Below are 16,553 nucleotides of genomic sequence, written 5' to 3' on the forward strand. Positions count from 1 at the left end.
ACTTATTATTGTGTTAATAATCTCAAGGGCATAATTAAATAAAAAAAATTAATAAATTGCATTATGATTAAACTTTTTTTTCTCTTAGATGTAGATTTTAAAAATCTCGCTTTGGGATTAAACCTATTTTTTATTCTTAGATTTTAAAAGCCTCATTTTCAAAGGATTGTTAGAATAACTGCTAACTGCAAATTTGTACATATATAAAAAAATTTGCATGTTTTATGGAGAAAACAATGTAGTTTTCATTAATGTATTGTTATCAAATTGATTTGATAAGAAATTTATTTGGCCTTAATGATGGCAAACGGACTATCATTTCTGAACATCCTCTAATCAACTGGTACAAACTTAGTTCAGTTGTTGTTAAAATTATGCTTATCTGTTGCTGATTAATACAAGCTGGTCCACCTTCTGCTCCCCAACCCAGGGAACAGCTTTCACAGTTCCTTTCTAACCGCTTTGCTCGCTCATTGAATACTTTTATATTTTAGTCTAGTTTTGTATGTATCCCGGTACCTTTATTTAAGATGAAGTCCTAAAAATTTGTAACATATACATCCATTCATTGAAACCTTTGATTTCCAGATATTCAATGTTGCATGGAAATTACACCTGGAAGAATTAACTTGTAGAATTAGACTACATACAATTTTATAAGTTTAAGGGTTTTGAGATAAAACAGTTTTAAGTCCTCTATTCTAACTTAAACTTGTAAAATGTCTAAAAATAAAAAGTTGGAAAAAGAAGAAAAAAATGCATGGTAAAATTAGAAGTAGTATAGCAGAGTTGAAAAAAAATATTAAATAGAATCAATGAGCAACATATTTCTGTCTGATCTTCATTGATAAACTGCATCTTCCTCCTGCATTAATTATTAAGCATTACTAAAATAGAACTTTAAACTATATGTTACTGCGTAAATTAATAAGCATAAATTAGAAAATAAATAATATCTGTTTGCTTACATGAACTTTCCCCCTAACCCCAACTAAACATTTATCTCGGCTTTTAAGTTAAGGAGTCCATTTCTGCCTAAATTACAGCTCACTTAGCTTTTCTTTGCTAAGTAGAAAGAAAAAAATATTATTTCATCAATTTTATGACAATTTAAGCATTAAAATATTATGACTTTTACAGAATTTAGATCCTTTTTAACAGTCAAATAACTAAAGTAAATTAAAAGATCAAATAACATGTGTAAACTAGAACTCATTTGCCTTTTTTAATTCATTCTACTTTACTTTCTGTCAAAATACTAAGTATTTGTCAGTTTCTTTTAAACCCTCAACATGTCTACATTAATATCTTTAACTTCTGCATTTTGACGAATATGTAGAAAGTATCATATACATTTGCCACACTGGTTGATGAAGAACAGTACCTTTACTAATTATAACTTTATTCTTATCATTACGTAGTCTTAAGTTTTTTTTCTGTCTTGATAAAAAAATGTTTAAATTTTTTATTATAATAAAATTTTATCAAATTAATTACTTTATACTAAATCACTATAAAAGTATTAAAATTAAATGAAATCATATACAGCAACTCATATACAATCATCAGCTATCATATACAGCAACAGCCAGATGGAATTATTATATCTACAGCTTTGGCAAGAAGCAAATTAGTGTGTTTGGTGTAAGGCAAATAATACTTTCCGAATCGAATGAAAAAGGTAAGAAAATCATAGCTCTAACAATGAATTTCCTCAGATAGTTAACTTCTGTTGTTTAGAAGTGACCACTAAAGAAAATTACTGATAACAAAAACGAATAATCTAAGAAACCAAACATATTTAACATAAAAAACATATATATTTATTAAGAAATACATGATACTAAATATTATGTACAAAAATACTTTGCAAAATAACATTTAAATACAACAGAATAATCAAATATATTATATTTTTAATACATTTCATTAAGATATAAACAATTTTAAAATAAGAGACTCAAATAATACAATCAAAAAGTTGGCAAAACAGGAATATTTAAAACATGTAAAAATTGTAATAAATAACAACTAATTCTAATAAATAACCAAATCAATTAAATAACTTGCTTTAAAAAAGTCTACATAAATAAAAATGACAAGATGATGACTCAAGAACATAAATATCATTATTTCACATAGGTACAAGTGATGATGATTTTACAGAAAAAAAACTATTTTACATTTTGTAGACAATGTAATAGCCATGAATACAACATGTTGTCAATAAATAACGTTTAGAAGTGAAAATATTCACAATAAAAAAACATGTGTTAAACTGCAACATATTATAACCAGGGTATCTGCTACATTTAAGATTTTCAAATTCATGACTTTAAATTACTATTTCCAAGAATTTTTCATGACTTAATGAAGTTACTATTTTCTCCGAAAAAAAAAACATAACAAAAAAGCATTATAATAACATTAATTGAAATGATAGGTATAACCAAAACTGTTATACTCTGCATTTTCATATTTATAGATTTTAAATTTAAAAAACAGAGTAAAGAAAGAGTTGAAGCACTAAAATAGTTGGCAAAAATGCGAAAGAAAATAATTTTTTTCTGCAGAATTATATTCCAAAGATACTTTTCTTGTTTATCGGAAAGGAAAGAAATACTCCTGATTTTTCTGTTCTCATTGCGGAATAAAAAAAATTTGCCAATGCCTGGCTTGCTTCAGCTAGAATTTTAAATTGATAAAATAAAAAAATAAATATGACTTTCCAGACAAATTCCATCAAATAAAAAAAAAACAGTTATATTTCACTGACTATACATTAGCTTACAAAGAATTTGTGAAGAATAAAAGTAAGTTAATGCAATACATTAATTATAATAAAAATATTGAATCATTACATAATATAATTTTGAAAAATATCTACTAATATGAAAGTGACAAGATGATGATTGTAGGTACAAACGTTTTTGTTCAACTTTAATAATAATGGAAATCAAGCAACAATGATTTGGTGCAAATAAAACATATTCTCATTTTAAGACTATGCATCAGCCATGAATACAACATGTTGTCAATAGATAATCATACAATAAGAAGTAAATTTAATTACAAAGAAAAAAAAATCACTAATGGCTTAAAATGCAAATAAAGTAATTATTATATAAGCTTAGGAGACAATAATTTGACTGTAACTAAAATTTATTTACATTTCAGTGGCTATGAGCATTAGTACAAACATTTTGTCGAGAATCAGAGCCACGATAAGACACTATAATATTTACAATAAAAAGAAAAGATCATGAATAGTATTATTCAGTATTAGTGAAAGGTAATTATAATTTGACTGGAAACCAAATATAGTCACTTTATTTACACACACAACATACACAATTCGCAAACATTTTTTCAATGAACAAAATGTAGAGGCAAAATATTCTTAATAAATATGACATTATGAAGTTTATAACATGTTATGTTTATAACATAACAATTTAACATCAGTAAAAGTGATAATTTGGTTCTACATAAATACTTTCACACTTCATTACTAATATACTGGATGCCTTATCATAATGTAACAGAACAAATATAAGCAGAGTTTGGAATCACGGGTGGGCATGGTTGTATATGATTAACTAGCAGCAGTTACATAACTTCCATCAAAGGCTTCATACCTTACAAATAGATGGACACAGTTTGGAAAACACAGCTCGAATTATAGGATTGAAGAGCTTTGTTGAGGTTTTAAACAACTAAATATCTGTGTCATATTCATACATTATAAATCCATCTGGCATTCTGTCTAGTGTGAAAAGCAACTTCTTTGATAGAGATGCCTCTCAGTGAAGCAATCTTTTCAGCTACATAAATAGCCATTCCTGGATGGGCAAACTTAGCTGTCTTGGAGAGCTAAAAAAATATGAAAAATAAATTATCATCAAAAATTGATACAACTATAAAAAAAGATTCTAAATACAATTTCGGTAGTTTCAGAAAGCAATTTTTCTGGTTTTACAATGCATTATATGGAATGAAAAGAATTCTGTCTACCATAAAATATAAATAATTTAAGAAGTTAAACAAATGGCCAGAGATTGAGTAAAGGTCACAATCTTTCGTTCTGACACAAACTTTATAAAAATCAATTTTCTTAATAAAAAAAATAATAAATAAATAACTGCTATAGTTCACTACCACTATGAAAAGTAATTGCACGAACAATATTTGCTGCTGGGTATTCAAAGAACTGAATAACTAACTTAAAACAACACATGAAATATTCAAAAGCTGACACTATTTTACTTATTAAATTTAATTTGCTCATTTTACTTATAAATAACAAATTGCCCAAGAGCTTAAGTTAAAATTAGATAATAGAATGATAAGTTTTTGCACATAATAGTCAACATAAAGCAGAATGTTAAAAAGGTATGCACACTAAAAAAATTAATGTATTTAAAACTGCATAGTAAATATTAAAATGTACTGCATTGATTTTACTTCTGACACTTACTGAGGTTGGTACAAAATAAGGGGCATCAGTTTCAAGCAAAAGCCTTTCTAGGGGAACTTTCATTGCAACCTCTTGCACTTCAACAGCACTAGGAAAGGTGACTAGATTAGTTAGTCCGATGTGAAGATTCGGAAATTCCTTCAAAAATCTCTCAGCTATGCACCACGAATCGGAGAAACAATGCATATGGATTGGATAGTTGTCTGGAAGCTCCTAAGGAAAGAAAATAACATATAGTATTCACAAAAGCATTTATCAAAAATTATTTAACAAAAAAATAATTATAACTAGTGTTAAATCAAACAATATCGTAATTACATTTTATTGTTACTACATTACATTATTATATATTAATTACATAATACTAAACTCAGTATTCTAAAAAAAATAAACCTTTATTTCTGTGAGAAATCTTTTTTTTGTCTAATTAGAAGTTTTAATCTGTTGAATTCACTCACAATTACTTCCTTATATGCTCTTTTACTTTTTTCTCCACTGGCTCTCTAGTTCAACAGATGGAAAATTCTCCTTTAACATCCTTAACTCAAGTTAAAAAATTTATATAAATTCCTCAAAAATACACATAACCGCATTTTTATTAAATCAGAGTAGGCCCCTCTATAGACAAACCCAAATTTCCAAAGATTTTCAGAAATTTTTTTTGAAAAGCTTCACAGCTGTTAATAACTTAAAATTATTAACTCTTGAAAGTAATTTTAAAATCTCAAGATAACATGTACATGTATTTGTTTGTTTGAAACATTTAAATGCTTTAAGTTTTTCTTAAAACAAAAAATAATAAATTTTTTTAATCAAATATCTTTCCTTATTATATGAAAGTAAAAGAGGCCATGACTAACATTATAAAATGTATATCTATATTCATGAGTATAAGAAACTTTAGATATAAATTAACATTTAAACATAAAGTGAATCCTCACGTTACGAAAAAAAAATGCCAAATAAGCATTTAAATAAAAAAATAATGGGATACAAAAATCAAACATACCTCTTTCAAGATATCATAGCAATCTTCATATGCTTCTCTGCAGTGAAGCACAAGAGGCAGATGCTTCTCTTTTGCAATTTTCAGCTGGCGGCGGAAAACCTGTTGTTGTTTGTCCCGTGAGCAGTAACTCCTGTTTAAATTAGTACAAACACATAAGAAAATATAAAGTGATATAAAAAATATATAATTGAACATATTCATAAAAAAAGAACAACTTACGATAAATGTTAATGATTTTCTTTATAATATGCTGTTAAGAGAAAATAAAATTGATAATGTGATGAACGTAGTTTAGCTTTTTGAGAATCACCCATCTTTCCCTGTTCTGTTGAGAATGACACATTGTACATAGCTCAAACTTAAATAGTTATAGCATAACACATGATTAGTGGGAAATTCAGAAAAAATTAGGTTCATTGAATGAATGTTTACAAAATTCCAAATCACAAAAAAATAAAAGAACTCTTAGTAAAAAGCGAAAATGCAGAAAATGGAACTACTAAAACAGACTTTCAAAAAATTCTCAACACAGAAAACAACACAAAATCCCGCTTGCCTAAAATGTAGCATTAATTGGTTCCCTTCAAACGAAAAGTAAGCCTCACTCTTATCTACTTTTTGCATAAATTTAGAGTAAAATCCCATTTAGTGTATATAAAGAGAAACTTACACGGGAGAAGTGAGATGCAATTAATGAAAATTTTTTTATAAGCTATCAATATATGATTAGCTTAGAGACAATTAATCAAAGTCATAGTGCTTAAATAAGTTTCATAAGTAAAGCTTAAATAAAATATCTAATAATAAAAATATCAGAAAAAAATATAAATTGTAATGGTACATTTTTTGCTACATTTGTTTATTTAAACATATTTAGTAAATTTATGGAGTTATATAGATTGTTTGTTTCTTACACTATTTGTTAAATTTTAAAACTTTTACAAGTAATGTAAGTTTTAAAAAAAAAAGAAAAAAAGAACACGTTTTATTCTAGTATATTTCAAAACATTGAACAGCAATTTATATAAATAAACATAATTTCAAAAAGAAAATATGTAATAATATTCTTAGATTATATGGTAATCTTGACTTAACTAACACAGATTTTTAATCACTTTATAAATTTATTATTCCACTTTTAAAGTGTTTGTTTTTATGATTTTTTTGGTATTTAACAGTTAATATTTACATATTTTATGAAAGTAGGTTCATAGTTTAATTACGATTATTAGATCAACTACTACTTATTTACTAAATGATCAACTTAGATTGATCAATGATAGATGTTGAATCAATCAAAGAACAACTTAGATCAACTACTACTTATTTACTATTTAATAATCCACACTGTTTGTTAAATTTAAAAAAAAAAAAGAGTTCTAACTTTTTCAATGCACACCAGAAGGGTTTTACTAAAAAGCATCAAGTGAGAAAATCTCATATATTGTTTTAAAACTAAACATTGAGTTATAAAACTATTACTTAATAAGAATATACTATTTTAGTCAATAAAAAGCAGCAATTTTTGTTGGGGTTTTTTTGGGTGATAATTATGGTACATTGTTTTAGAAACTATAAACATTTAGGACTAGGAGTTAAAATTTTTTTTAGTAATTTTATTTCTTTCCATGATGACAACAATTTTATTTAATTGATTTAATTTTGTTATTAGAGTTTCTATACTCAAAATATAAATAGCCCAAAAATTAATATAACCTTTGAACATAATTTCATAGAGTATAATTTTTTCTAACACTTTTTTGCATTAATAAATAATAATAAAAGCACAAAAAATAACTTTCATCATTAAATATTATTTAATTATAAATTTAACAAAGAAAACAAAATAAAATAAAATTTACATCTTAAATTTTGCAAGTAAAAAAATTATAGCACAAAAAAGAATGTTTGATAAACGAAAATAATTATAAAATCCAGAAAATTTATAGTATGATTTAAAATTGAATGGTATTTCAAGATAACTTACCTGTCAGAATAATCCAATCCTATTTCTCCTAAAGCACGAACTTTAGGATGTCCCAAGGCTCTCCGGAGATCTTGTTCAATACTGTCGTCATAGAATGAAGCATTCTTCGGATGGCATCCAAATGAGGCCCAAACTTTGCTGTCCTCTAAATGTTTTTCCCAAGAGAAAAACTAAAATTTGAAATGAAACATCCATTAATATTATCTTGTATAAATTATTTAAATGTCATAAAATATAAAAACAAAAAGAAAAATAAGCACAGTCAATTTCTAATTACTTGGACCATTTAGAAGAGCAAACAAATTAATTTTGTGCCATTTAACAAATTTGTTTTTGTTTATGTGACTTTGTTTTTTTGTGACAAAAAAATAATTTTCCTTTGAAATAGACTTCATGTAGACAAAATATCATGGAACGTGAATGATTTCGATGATGGAATTATAAATTTTGTGAATGATTTTTTATCCCAAAGAATGTGACCATGATAAATATTCTTCTCGAAATTTGTAAAAAAACTGAGAAGCACAATCTTAAATCTACATTATAAAATAATTGTGTTAAAGTTATAATTATGTTAAAGTAATAATTGCTGAATGTAAATGAAATAAAAAACTAAAGATCTAATGCTAAGATATTATAAATTTATTTAAAGGTTAGAAATTTTTTATTATTATTTATTGACCTCATTAATGATTATAAAAAAGATCATATAATTGGCTTTTTTCATGCCAAAAGATACGCAGTTAAGATAAAAATTTGTTGAAAGTAGTTAATTTTCATTTCTAATAAGCCATACATGTATAACAATATTGCTAGTCAATTTATATTAGAGAGAAAATGCACTGAAATACATATAATTCAAAATAGCTTTAAATATTTACATTAAAACAACATGATTAATCTCTATTTTAGTTTATATGCATTTAAGCAATGTGTTTTCTCTATTATTAATTCTACATTATTTCATTAAAATATACATTATTTCTTAAAATAAATTTTTAAAAATATCTGGTTATCTTAGAGAAAACCAGATATAATATAGCTGGTTCAATATAACATAGTTTATTGACACAAGAGTTAGATATGGCTATACAACAGATCTGAGATTATCTGAAATATGCAAGACAAGAAGTATGACAAAAAATCTATTTGATAGTAAAGCTACTTTTTCAAGTTAAAATTTTAATTGCATAAGTATTAAATTAAGAGTAGAATTAGTAAAAATAATTAATAACTATAAAGTTGCTTAAAAAACACTCATTAGTGTCCATCAGAAATAATTATACAATAAAAATGACATAATAATACTCCTGAAAAAAAATCATAATCATATTGTCAATTGTCATTTTCTAGTAACTGGATTGAACTGAGTGAGTGTTTAAAAGCACAAGATGCAAAAACACAACAGCTGTAATGATCATGAAAAACAAGAGAGAAGCTTGTTGAAAAGGCTGAAGTATTATTGATGTACTGTATGATCAAGGGTCGTATAATCAGGACTGTACTATACCGTGTCAAATATTATAGACTCGAGGCAAGAAAATAAAGCAAAAAGATCATGCCATAAGATTATTGGAGAACATCAGGAATTTAAATGAAAACAAAATAGGAGAGTTTTTGGAAAAACTTAGATTATATTAATGAATCATATACAGAATTGCCTTGCAGTTTTTTGAACTGTAAACATTATTCTAGAAAAGCAGACTGGGAATCACAACAAATACATGATGAACATAAAAGAAAAAATGACAACTTACCTTTCTAAAAGAATAAGGATTGCAAAAAACTGCAATACAGCCATCAAAGTTAGGTGGAAACTCGTCTGGATGCTGCATCTTGTAATCAGAGAAAGACCCTTGGAAATCTGCTTTGTTTAGTAGAAAATCCAAGTGACAATGAGAATCAAAATAAGAGTCTTTTACATTAGAAAACAGGTCTTCCTCAGGCTTCAAAGGTACAATCTTCTGTGTATCTTCAATTTCCTTTGAAGACACATCCTGTGTTAAAAGGAAATTTTAACACACATTAGATTCAAGATTAAAATAGATATAAAACACTAAATAAGGAAACTGAAACAACTAACAAGAAATTATATTTAACAAAGTACATAAATGTAATACAGTCAAACCCGTTTATCTCGAATCTTACGGGAAAGGTGAAAAATTCGAGATAGAGAGGTTTCAAGTTATACAGGTACTATAAAGAAATTAAATTTAATTAAGAAATTTGATTAAAAGTGCTTTGTTTTTAGTAGAAAAATATAGACATTTCTTTAAATTAATTATACCACATACATCTATTTACATAACAGTTTTTTAACATACATTTAACACTGAAGATAATAAATAAGATTTTTGACTGATAACCTTATTTGTTTCAATAATTCTTTTGAGGTTAGAAAGATCGCAAATTCCTCATAGATCGTTTTCTATAGTTCACTTTAAAACTCTTATTTATCATTTGATCCATTGGTTGCAATTTTGAGGTCAAAATGAATTTCTATTCTTAGCTTTCTTATCTATGTTGAAAAGCTAAGCCCTTATGGTCACTACTCATTAACCCCTCACTTACTGCCAGAATCATTGTATTCCTTTCTAGTTAAGGAAGTGCAGGGATAGTGTTTGAAATTCCAAGAAACACCCCCAACCTGTTCATCCTTACTTCCTGTGGATTCACGAAATTCATCTCTGTCTATGAGTTCTGCTAATGAGGAAAGTTTTGACATTTGTGCTCTATTATTAGAAATTCAAGAAATGGATGTTTTGGAGGAAAAAAATCGACATAAACATGGAAAATACATTTATTTCAGACAGTAACTATAGGGAATTTTAAAAATTTCGAGATATAGAGGTTTTCGAGATAAACAGGTTCAACTGTACTAAAAGAGGTAAGAAACAAATAGCTTATAATAATTTTGCATCAATTCATAGTATTCGAATTTTCTTTATTAATTTTTATTACATTTTTTTCTCCTCTTCTTTTTAGAAAAAAAATGTCATTGAAAATTTATGAAAAAAATTAAAACTGATTGACTTTGTAAACACACAAGTCGAATCCTATGTTTCGAGTAAATTCTGAAAAAAGATTTACTGAACAATGTGAAAATACTACAATAACCAAAAGCAAATAGAAATATAGTCATGAAGCGTACAATTTTATAAAAGATTGAAACAAATAAATTGCTACATTTTGTAGAATATTCACTTCTCTATATGAATTTTTTTCCAGAAAATAAACTTCAATAGACTGATAGATAATTCTAACACATAATATTCTTAAAAGTAAATCAATATTTACCTCCTGAACGGATTCTGTTCCGTTGGTGATACATTTCAAAGGTGTGGTTCTCGTTTGAGGACTGAGAATACCTCTACAAGCTGGAAAAGAATTTCAAACAATTACTCATCATAAAAAAATATTAAAAAAAGAGAGTTAATACTGTATTTTGAAATACAGTGGAACTCCGAATTTTACGTTGTCCGTTCTGAATATTATTTCGCTTATTACGTCATTTTCTGCTCGTCCATGAAAATTCTCTATACCAAATTATCTTGAATTTTATCTAACCATTTTAAAGAAAATCCAGCTGTATATGCTTTTCTAGCAGATCAAAATAATTTTTTCCACTATAAAGCTCCCATACTTTTTCTAAATTTTCGTTATCGTCTTTTCTTTTAAAAAAAGTAGCAACTTGACTTGTCTATAAGCTGCTTGTAGCTTTTCTGACATTCTTTCAATTTTATCTTATTGTCCTCTTGTCTGTGAGAGGAGGTTTCTCCCTTGAGTCAAAATCTGATTGGTGGTGGAATGGGCAAAGCACTAGAAGGATGGTTAAAGAAAGTATGGGAGATTAAATCGCAAAATTTGTAAGAGGAATTTTTTCCAGCAAACTTCAATCTTTGAATTATCCTATCATTTAAAGAATACTACACTAAACTACTGGTTGGGTAATAATTTTTTCTCTTGATTCTGGTGACCTGCAAGATGCTTGAAAAGCAAAAATAACTGTTCTGGTGTCTACTAAAATGCATTACAAATGGGTTTAATAAAATCTCTTGGGGTAAATTACATCTTGGTATCCAAAGGAAACATTGGCATTTCAGAATAAAATTGCATGCCTGAAGATGTTTATATCGAAGTTGATGATGCTTAGATCGACTGCAACACACATCCCATTACTTTTCAATTCCTTCAAATCTGCTCCCGATGGTAGTGATGAAGAAGAGCAAAAATTATTGTAGTATATACCCGCAAACTGATCAAGGGTTTGAAAGCATAAAAACTCTAAAACATTTTCAAATGTAAACCATAAAGGAAATTTGCCAACAATAATAAGTATTGAGAGAGATATTGTTAAAATTGTCAATTTTCAATAAATATCCTCGGATTTTTTTATGTGAACTTTAAGTTATCCTGCTTTGTGTGTTTTTAAATGCTAGTCCAATGGAAAGCATAAAATCGGGGTTCCACTGTAATTATTAATTAATGTTTGACTAATACATAAGATTATTACTATAGATTTTTTAAGTTATTTTTACCCCAAATGATGGTACTAGTAAAAGAATAAATTTATAACTGCATTATTATAATAACGTAAAAAAAAAAAATTTCAATTAACAATTATACAAAGAAAGAAAGATGTAAAAAACATGTGCTTAATTACTTACTACTATTAAGTAATTTAAGAATAATTAATTACTATTAAGCAATTTAATTAACAATAAATTAATTGTCTGACAAAGAAGAAAGATCTAATGGAGAATCAATTACAAGAATACATACAATACAAAAACAAAGTTAACTAAAACAGTAAACAAATCAGGAATATTTTAAGTAAAACAATTATAGTATTTTCTTTCTTTGCAAATTAATAGAAGAAAACCCACTTGAATATTATCCTAACTTTGTTAATGTGACCGTTCTAAATCTTTGATAGATATTGATATATTGCATTAATGTTGAAGATATTGGAAAATCCTTTATTATAAAAGAAAGAAGCAAAAATATCAAATTTATGTACCTCAAGAAAGACAGGATATTAATACTGCCCAAAAATTGCAGGTCTATTAAGCATTTATATTATTAGCAAGCAAAGCCTAGAGAAAATTGCTAATAAACAAATAATTTTGTTGATAGCATACTTTTTTTTATACTGGTTACCAAATTGCATGCTAAGCTATAATTTTAGAATAAATATATATGTACACAATTTCATTTATTAATTTGAAGTTAACATTTTTATAGGCCTGAATTAACAGTTAAATAACTTCATTACGAATTGTCTGCATTATTTATATAAATAAAACTAATCCAAATAACATTGCTAATCAATTCTTATTTGTAACTTCTTATACAATTAAGATAAGGCAAGAATAGTGAATAATAATGGCTTAGCTTCAACTTTCATATAATTCTAAGGATGGCTTACAATACAATTACAACTCCAAAAAATTCCAATAGATCCAATTCTAAAAATAAAGCAATGAATATTTAATTGAACATCAAAGTAATATCTAGTATATTACTTATATTTACATAACACTGAAATATCTATTCAAAATATCCCTAAAATGTCACAATACCTTAAAAAAAACAATATAAAACATATTTCTGTTAACCCTAACAGTTAAAAAGAAAAATAATAATATGCATGCATACCAAAAACTATTACAAAAAAAAAGAATACACTTACCAATTTTAAACAGAACTGGGCTTGGTTGCATGTTTACTTTATTTACTGTCATCACTCTGTAAAAAATAAACAGTTTACAAAATTATAAAGACTAATAAACTCAAAATACTAAAATTTAGCGTGTTTTATTTGTAACAAATTAGTATATCCATTATTATTATAATTATAAATTAATTATCCATTATGAATTCTTGGAATGATGCAACAACTCAGGGGTCTGTCCAGGCCAAATTTACTATAGTTTAGCGGTACCTTCACAAATTCAACTTTAGGAAAAACGGTAGTTTCACAAAAAACTGTTTCTTAAAATTTTATTTTTGTATCCTGTAAGAAATGATAAATCCAAATTTTTATGTTGAATTTTTAATATTCACAAATTATGTCTAAATTTTCACCTCTCAGAGAAACTTAGACAGACCCCTGCAACTATGCACTTCCTACTAGTATGGGCATTATTGTCAGGGACCCCATGGCAGAATCTTGGCAACATTGTCGGAGAATGTTACCGAGTTCTTGCAAAAGGATTTTTCGTTTGGGAAGTTAAGTGTTTTTGTTCTGCAGAAATTTTCGAAAGATTTTATCTTTTCTTCAGAATTATATTCAAAAGATACCTTTCTCCAGCATCCGAGTGGAAAAAAAATGCTTTTTCTATAGTTCAAAATGATCATTTGAGAACAATGAAAAATAAAGATTAATGAAGCAAAAAATTTGGTTTTCTCTTCTGAAGAAAATTTTGTTCTAATTTTTTTTAATGCTGTTATTACTATTGATTTTCACATAGTTTTAAAATCCGATATTTTTAATACGATATTATTGATTACAACAACTGAGTAACCCTTTTTTGAAGAGTCCGATTTACTGCTACAGATTTCACAATTCTTTAATTTTTTTTAATGAGATGATGATTTACAAAATGCGAAAAAGGAAATAATTAGTGTGTTTCCCCCCTGCAAAATGGGAGAATATAGCCCATAATATTAGAATAAAAAAATATTACATATTTAATTAATTAATGATTTCATTTGATGCATAATTTTTTTCTTCTTTTCTTTGAAGTTGATGCTTTTGTTACTTTAATTTAGTAACATGCATATTTGTGATTTTTTAAAAGTACAGTACAGAACCCGTTATCCGGAAATCAGAAAACCGGAAAACCAAAAAACCGGAACGAAATTCGATAAATTTTCCCGCCATTTTTTAAAAATAAATTACATAAGATTTCAGGATTTTTCTTTCTTTTTTGAAAGATGTTTACCTTACCATCATTTTGGAAATAATCATTAGTGTAATACTTCATTGTTTTTTCTTCTTTTTAAGATTATTTCCAAATATTTTTTTTAGTTGAGTTTGACAATAAAAAAGCGGCTTTTTGTAGCAATTCAGAAAACCGGAAAAATCAGTTATCCGGAATAGCGATGGTCCCAATCGTTCCGGATAATCGGTTCCCTACTGTACTTGCAGAAAAATATTAGTATTAGAGAGGTACATTGCAGAAAGCCCCAAAAAATTCTGCCACGGGGGTCAGGGAAGGGTATATGTCCCAATCAATAGTAAAAATTCTTGAAAAGCCCACCTCAATATTCAATTTTTATCAAGAATTATTGATTTAAATTCATTAAAGGTAAACACAAGCAAGAAATTAATAGATGTTCAGCAGATTTTTAAAAAATTCTCTTTGACAGGAGTGAAATTTAGAGAACTGGTGTGACTGTGTGTTTTCATCTCTCTCAAAGATTGGGAATTTGTGAAGTCCGCATCTACTAGACAATTTAATTTAGTAAGCACAATAAATTGATCAATCCGAGAGAGTTTAAGGAACTAGAGAGTTATACAATTGTAAGTAATTTTTTCCCACTCAACCAGAAAATACTGGCATGCAAAGATATAAGGATATTTGGAGTGTAACAGTTTAAATTAAGGAGTGTAACAGATTTAATTAAAGAGCCTAACAGATTAAAGAGCAAAATAGGTAAATAAGAAACATTAGAAGAACATATATTTATATCAATCTAAATCTATATTTTAAATCAATTTTTACAAACAGTGAAAAAGTTTCAATCGTTCAAAATTTGTCCAGAATTTCTTAAATAAAAAGAATATTTAAATTTTAATATTCTAAAAATGTATAAGTAAATCTATTCAAAAGATATATTCTACTCTTTCAAAAAATGCTTCCATTAAGCTAGATATCTACCAATTTAAAAATTTACTTTCATTATAAAATAGTACTTTTTAAAGATTTAGGATCATTGATTGGATGTGCATCATATTAAAACATGCTTAGCATTGACATATTCATACAAAATTTCTATCTATTTCTTTTATCGCTATTAATCTTTATATTTTAAATAAATTTCGAAAACATTGGGTTAATACAGAAAAAAGTATTTTAATCACATCTGTAACTGCCTTTGAAGAGTTAGGTTTTACAATGACTCATTTTTCATACTAATATCAGTCTAAATTCTTATTGTTTAACAATAATAAAATTATTTGATAAAAAAACATAGTAAAATTTTCAACTAAAATCTCTAGATGATAAATAAAACAAAATACTTCACACATAAAGTAATATAAATTACAAATATTCATGATTATAAATTTAATGGAGATTCAGAATAATTTAAATGGACTATTATATACAGAGATTTAAAACGCGATCAGTAATTGTTTGGATTCTTTAACCAGAAATACAATAAAATAAATAATCTTTATAGAATTATTGATGAGATAAATTAAATCATCAGTTTTCATAATTTTGATTTTTATTTAAGGGGTAATCCTAAATAGATTATTAATTACAGAAGATTGAAACCTAATCAGCAATTAATAAGAATTTTCAATCGCAGCTTTAATTGAAAGAAAAATCTATATTTATATTTGAAACATACCTTGATTTAAGCAACTCGTTGATAAAATCAAATAATTTGATCAATCTACTAAACAAAACGTGTAAACATTAACGAGCTTTTCGAACTGAAGTAATTCGATTTTACTAAGATCACTTAGATAATAAAAACGTGTCTGATGCAAACCGTTTAAACTGCTTCTGAACACGAAAGACGCAGTTAATCAAAGGATGAAGGTATTTAAATATCGCTTGTAACCTCCACCTCATTTACATGAGAATTTCTTATGGCTCATTTTCGCTAATGCGATATGACGACATTTGTGTTCTATTTTTAAAAAGTTATTAAACCGCTAAGGGTAAAAACATTAAAATTTATTTACTGTAATGTTAGGGGGGAAAATATTGTATCAAAAGTTTTGATTTTGGAATTTAAAACCAAGGAGTTAAACACAGAGCAAAGATTGCAAGTGATAATACAACCATCCCCTGTGGTTGTATTATTATTATTTTATTTTTTAAATTTGTGATTGCATTAAC

At 26.6% G+C, this 16,553-nt stretch overlaps 1 protein-coding gene across 3 annotated transcripts; it reads right to left on the reverse strand.

The window, feature by feature from the left end:
* Positions 1-1,800: 1,800 nt before the first annotated feature.
* Positions 1,801-16,196, reverse strand: LOC107456615 (3'-5' RNA nuclease TATDN2). Of its 3 annotated transcripts, none has more exons than XM_087166991.1 (8): positions 16,057-16,196; positions 13,166-13,221; positions 10,771-10,850; positions 9,231-9,470; positions 7,474-7,643; positions 5,487-5,616; positions 4,478-4,690; positions 1,801-3,873 (listed from the first exon to the last, which is right to left on the reverse strand). In XM_087166991.1, the coding sequence occupies exons 2-8, from the start codon at positions 13,215-13,217 to the stop codon at positions 3,736-3,738; spliced, it is 1,023 nt and encodes a 340-aa protein (XP_087023117.1). In that variant the 5' UTR covers positions 13,218-13,221; positions 16,057-16,196; the 3' UTR covers positions 1,801-3,735. The 3 variants fall into 3 exon arrangements, with proteins under 3 accessions (XP_087023117.1, XP_087023118.1, XP_087023116.1); XM_087166992.1 differs by having other exon boundaries at positions 3,557-3,873; positions 15,981-16,063; XM_087166990.1 differs by lacking the exon at positions 16,057-16,196 and adding an exon at positions 15,968-15,986 and having other exon boundaries at positions 3,577-3,873.
* Between the last annotated feature and the right edge of the window lie 357 nt (positions 16,197-16,553).

This window comes from Parasteatoda tepidariorum, chromosome 1, assembly GCF_982258835.1.
Source record: "Parasteatoda tepidariorum strain Cologne lab strain chromosome 1, Ptep-v5.0, whole genome shotgun sequence".
Lineage (NCBI taxonomy): Eukaryota > Metazoa > Arthropoda > Arachnida > Araneae > Theridiidae > Parasteatoda > Parasteatoda tepidariorum.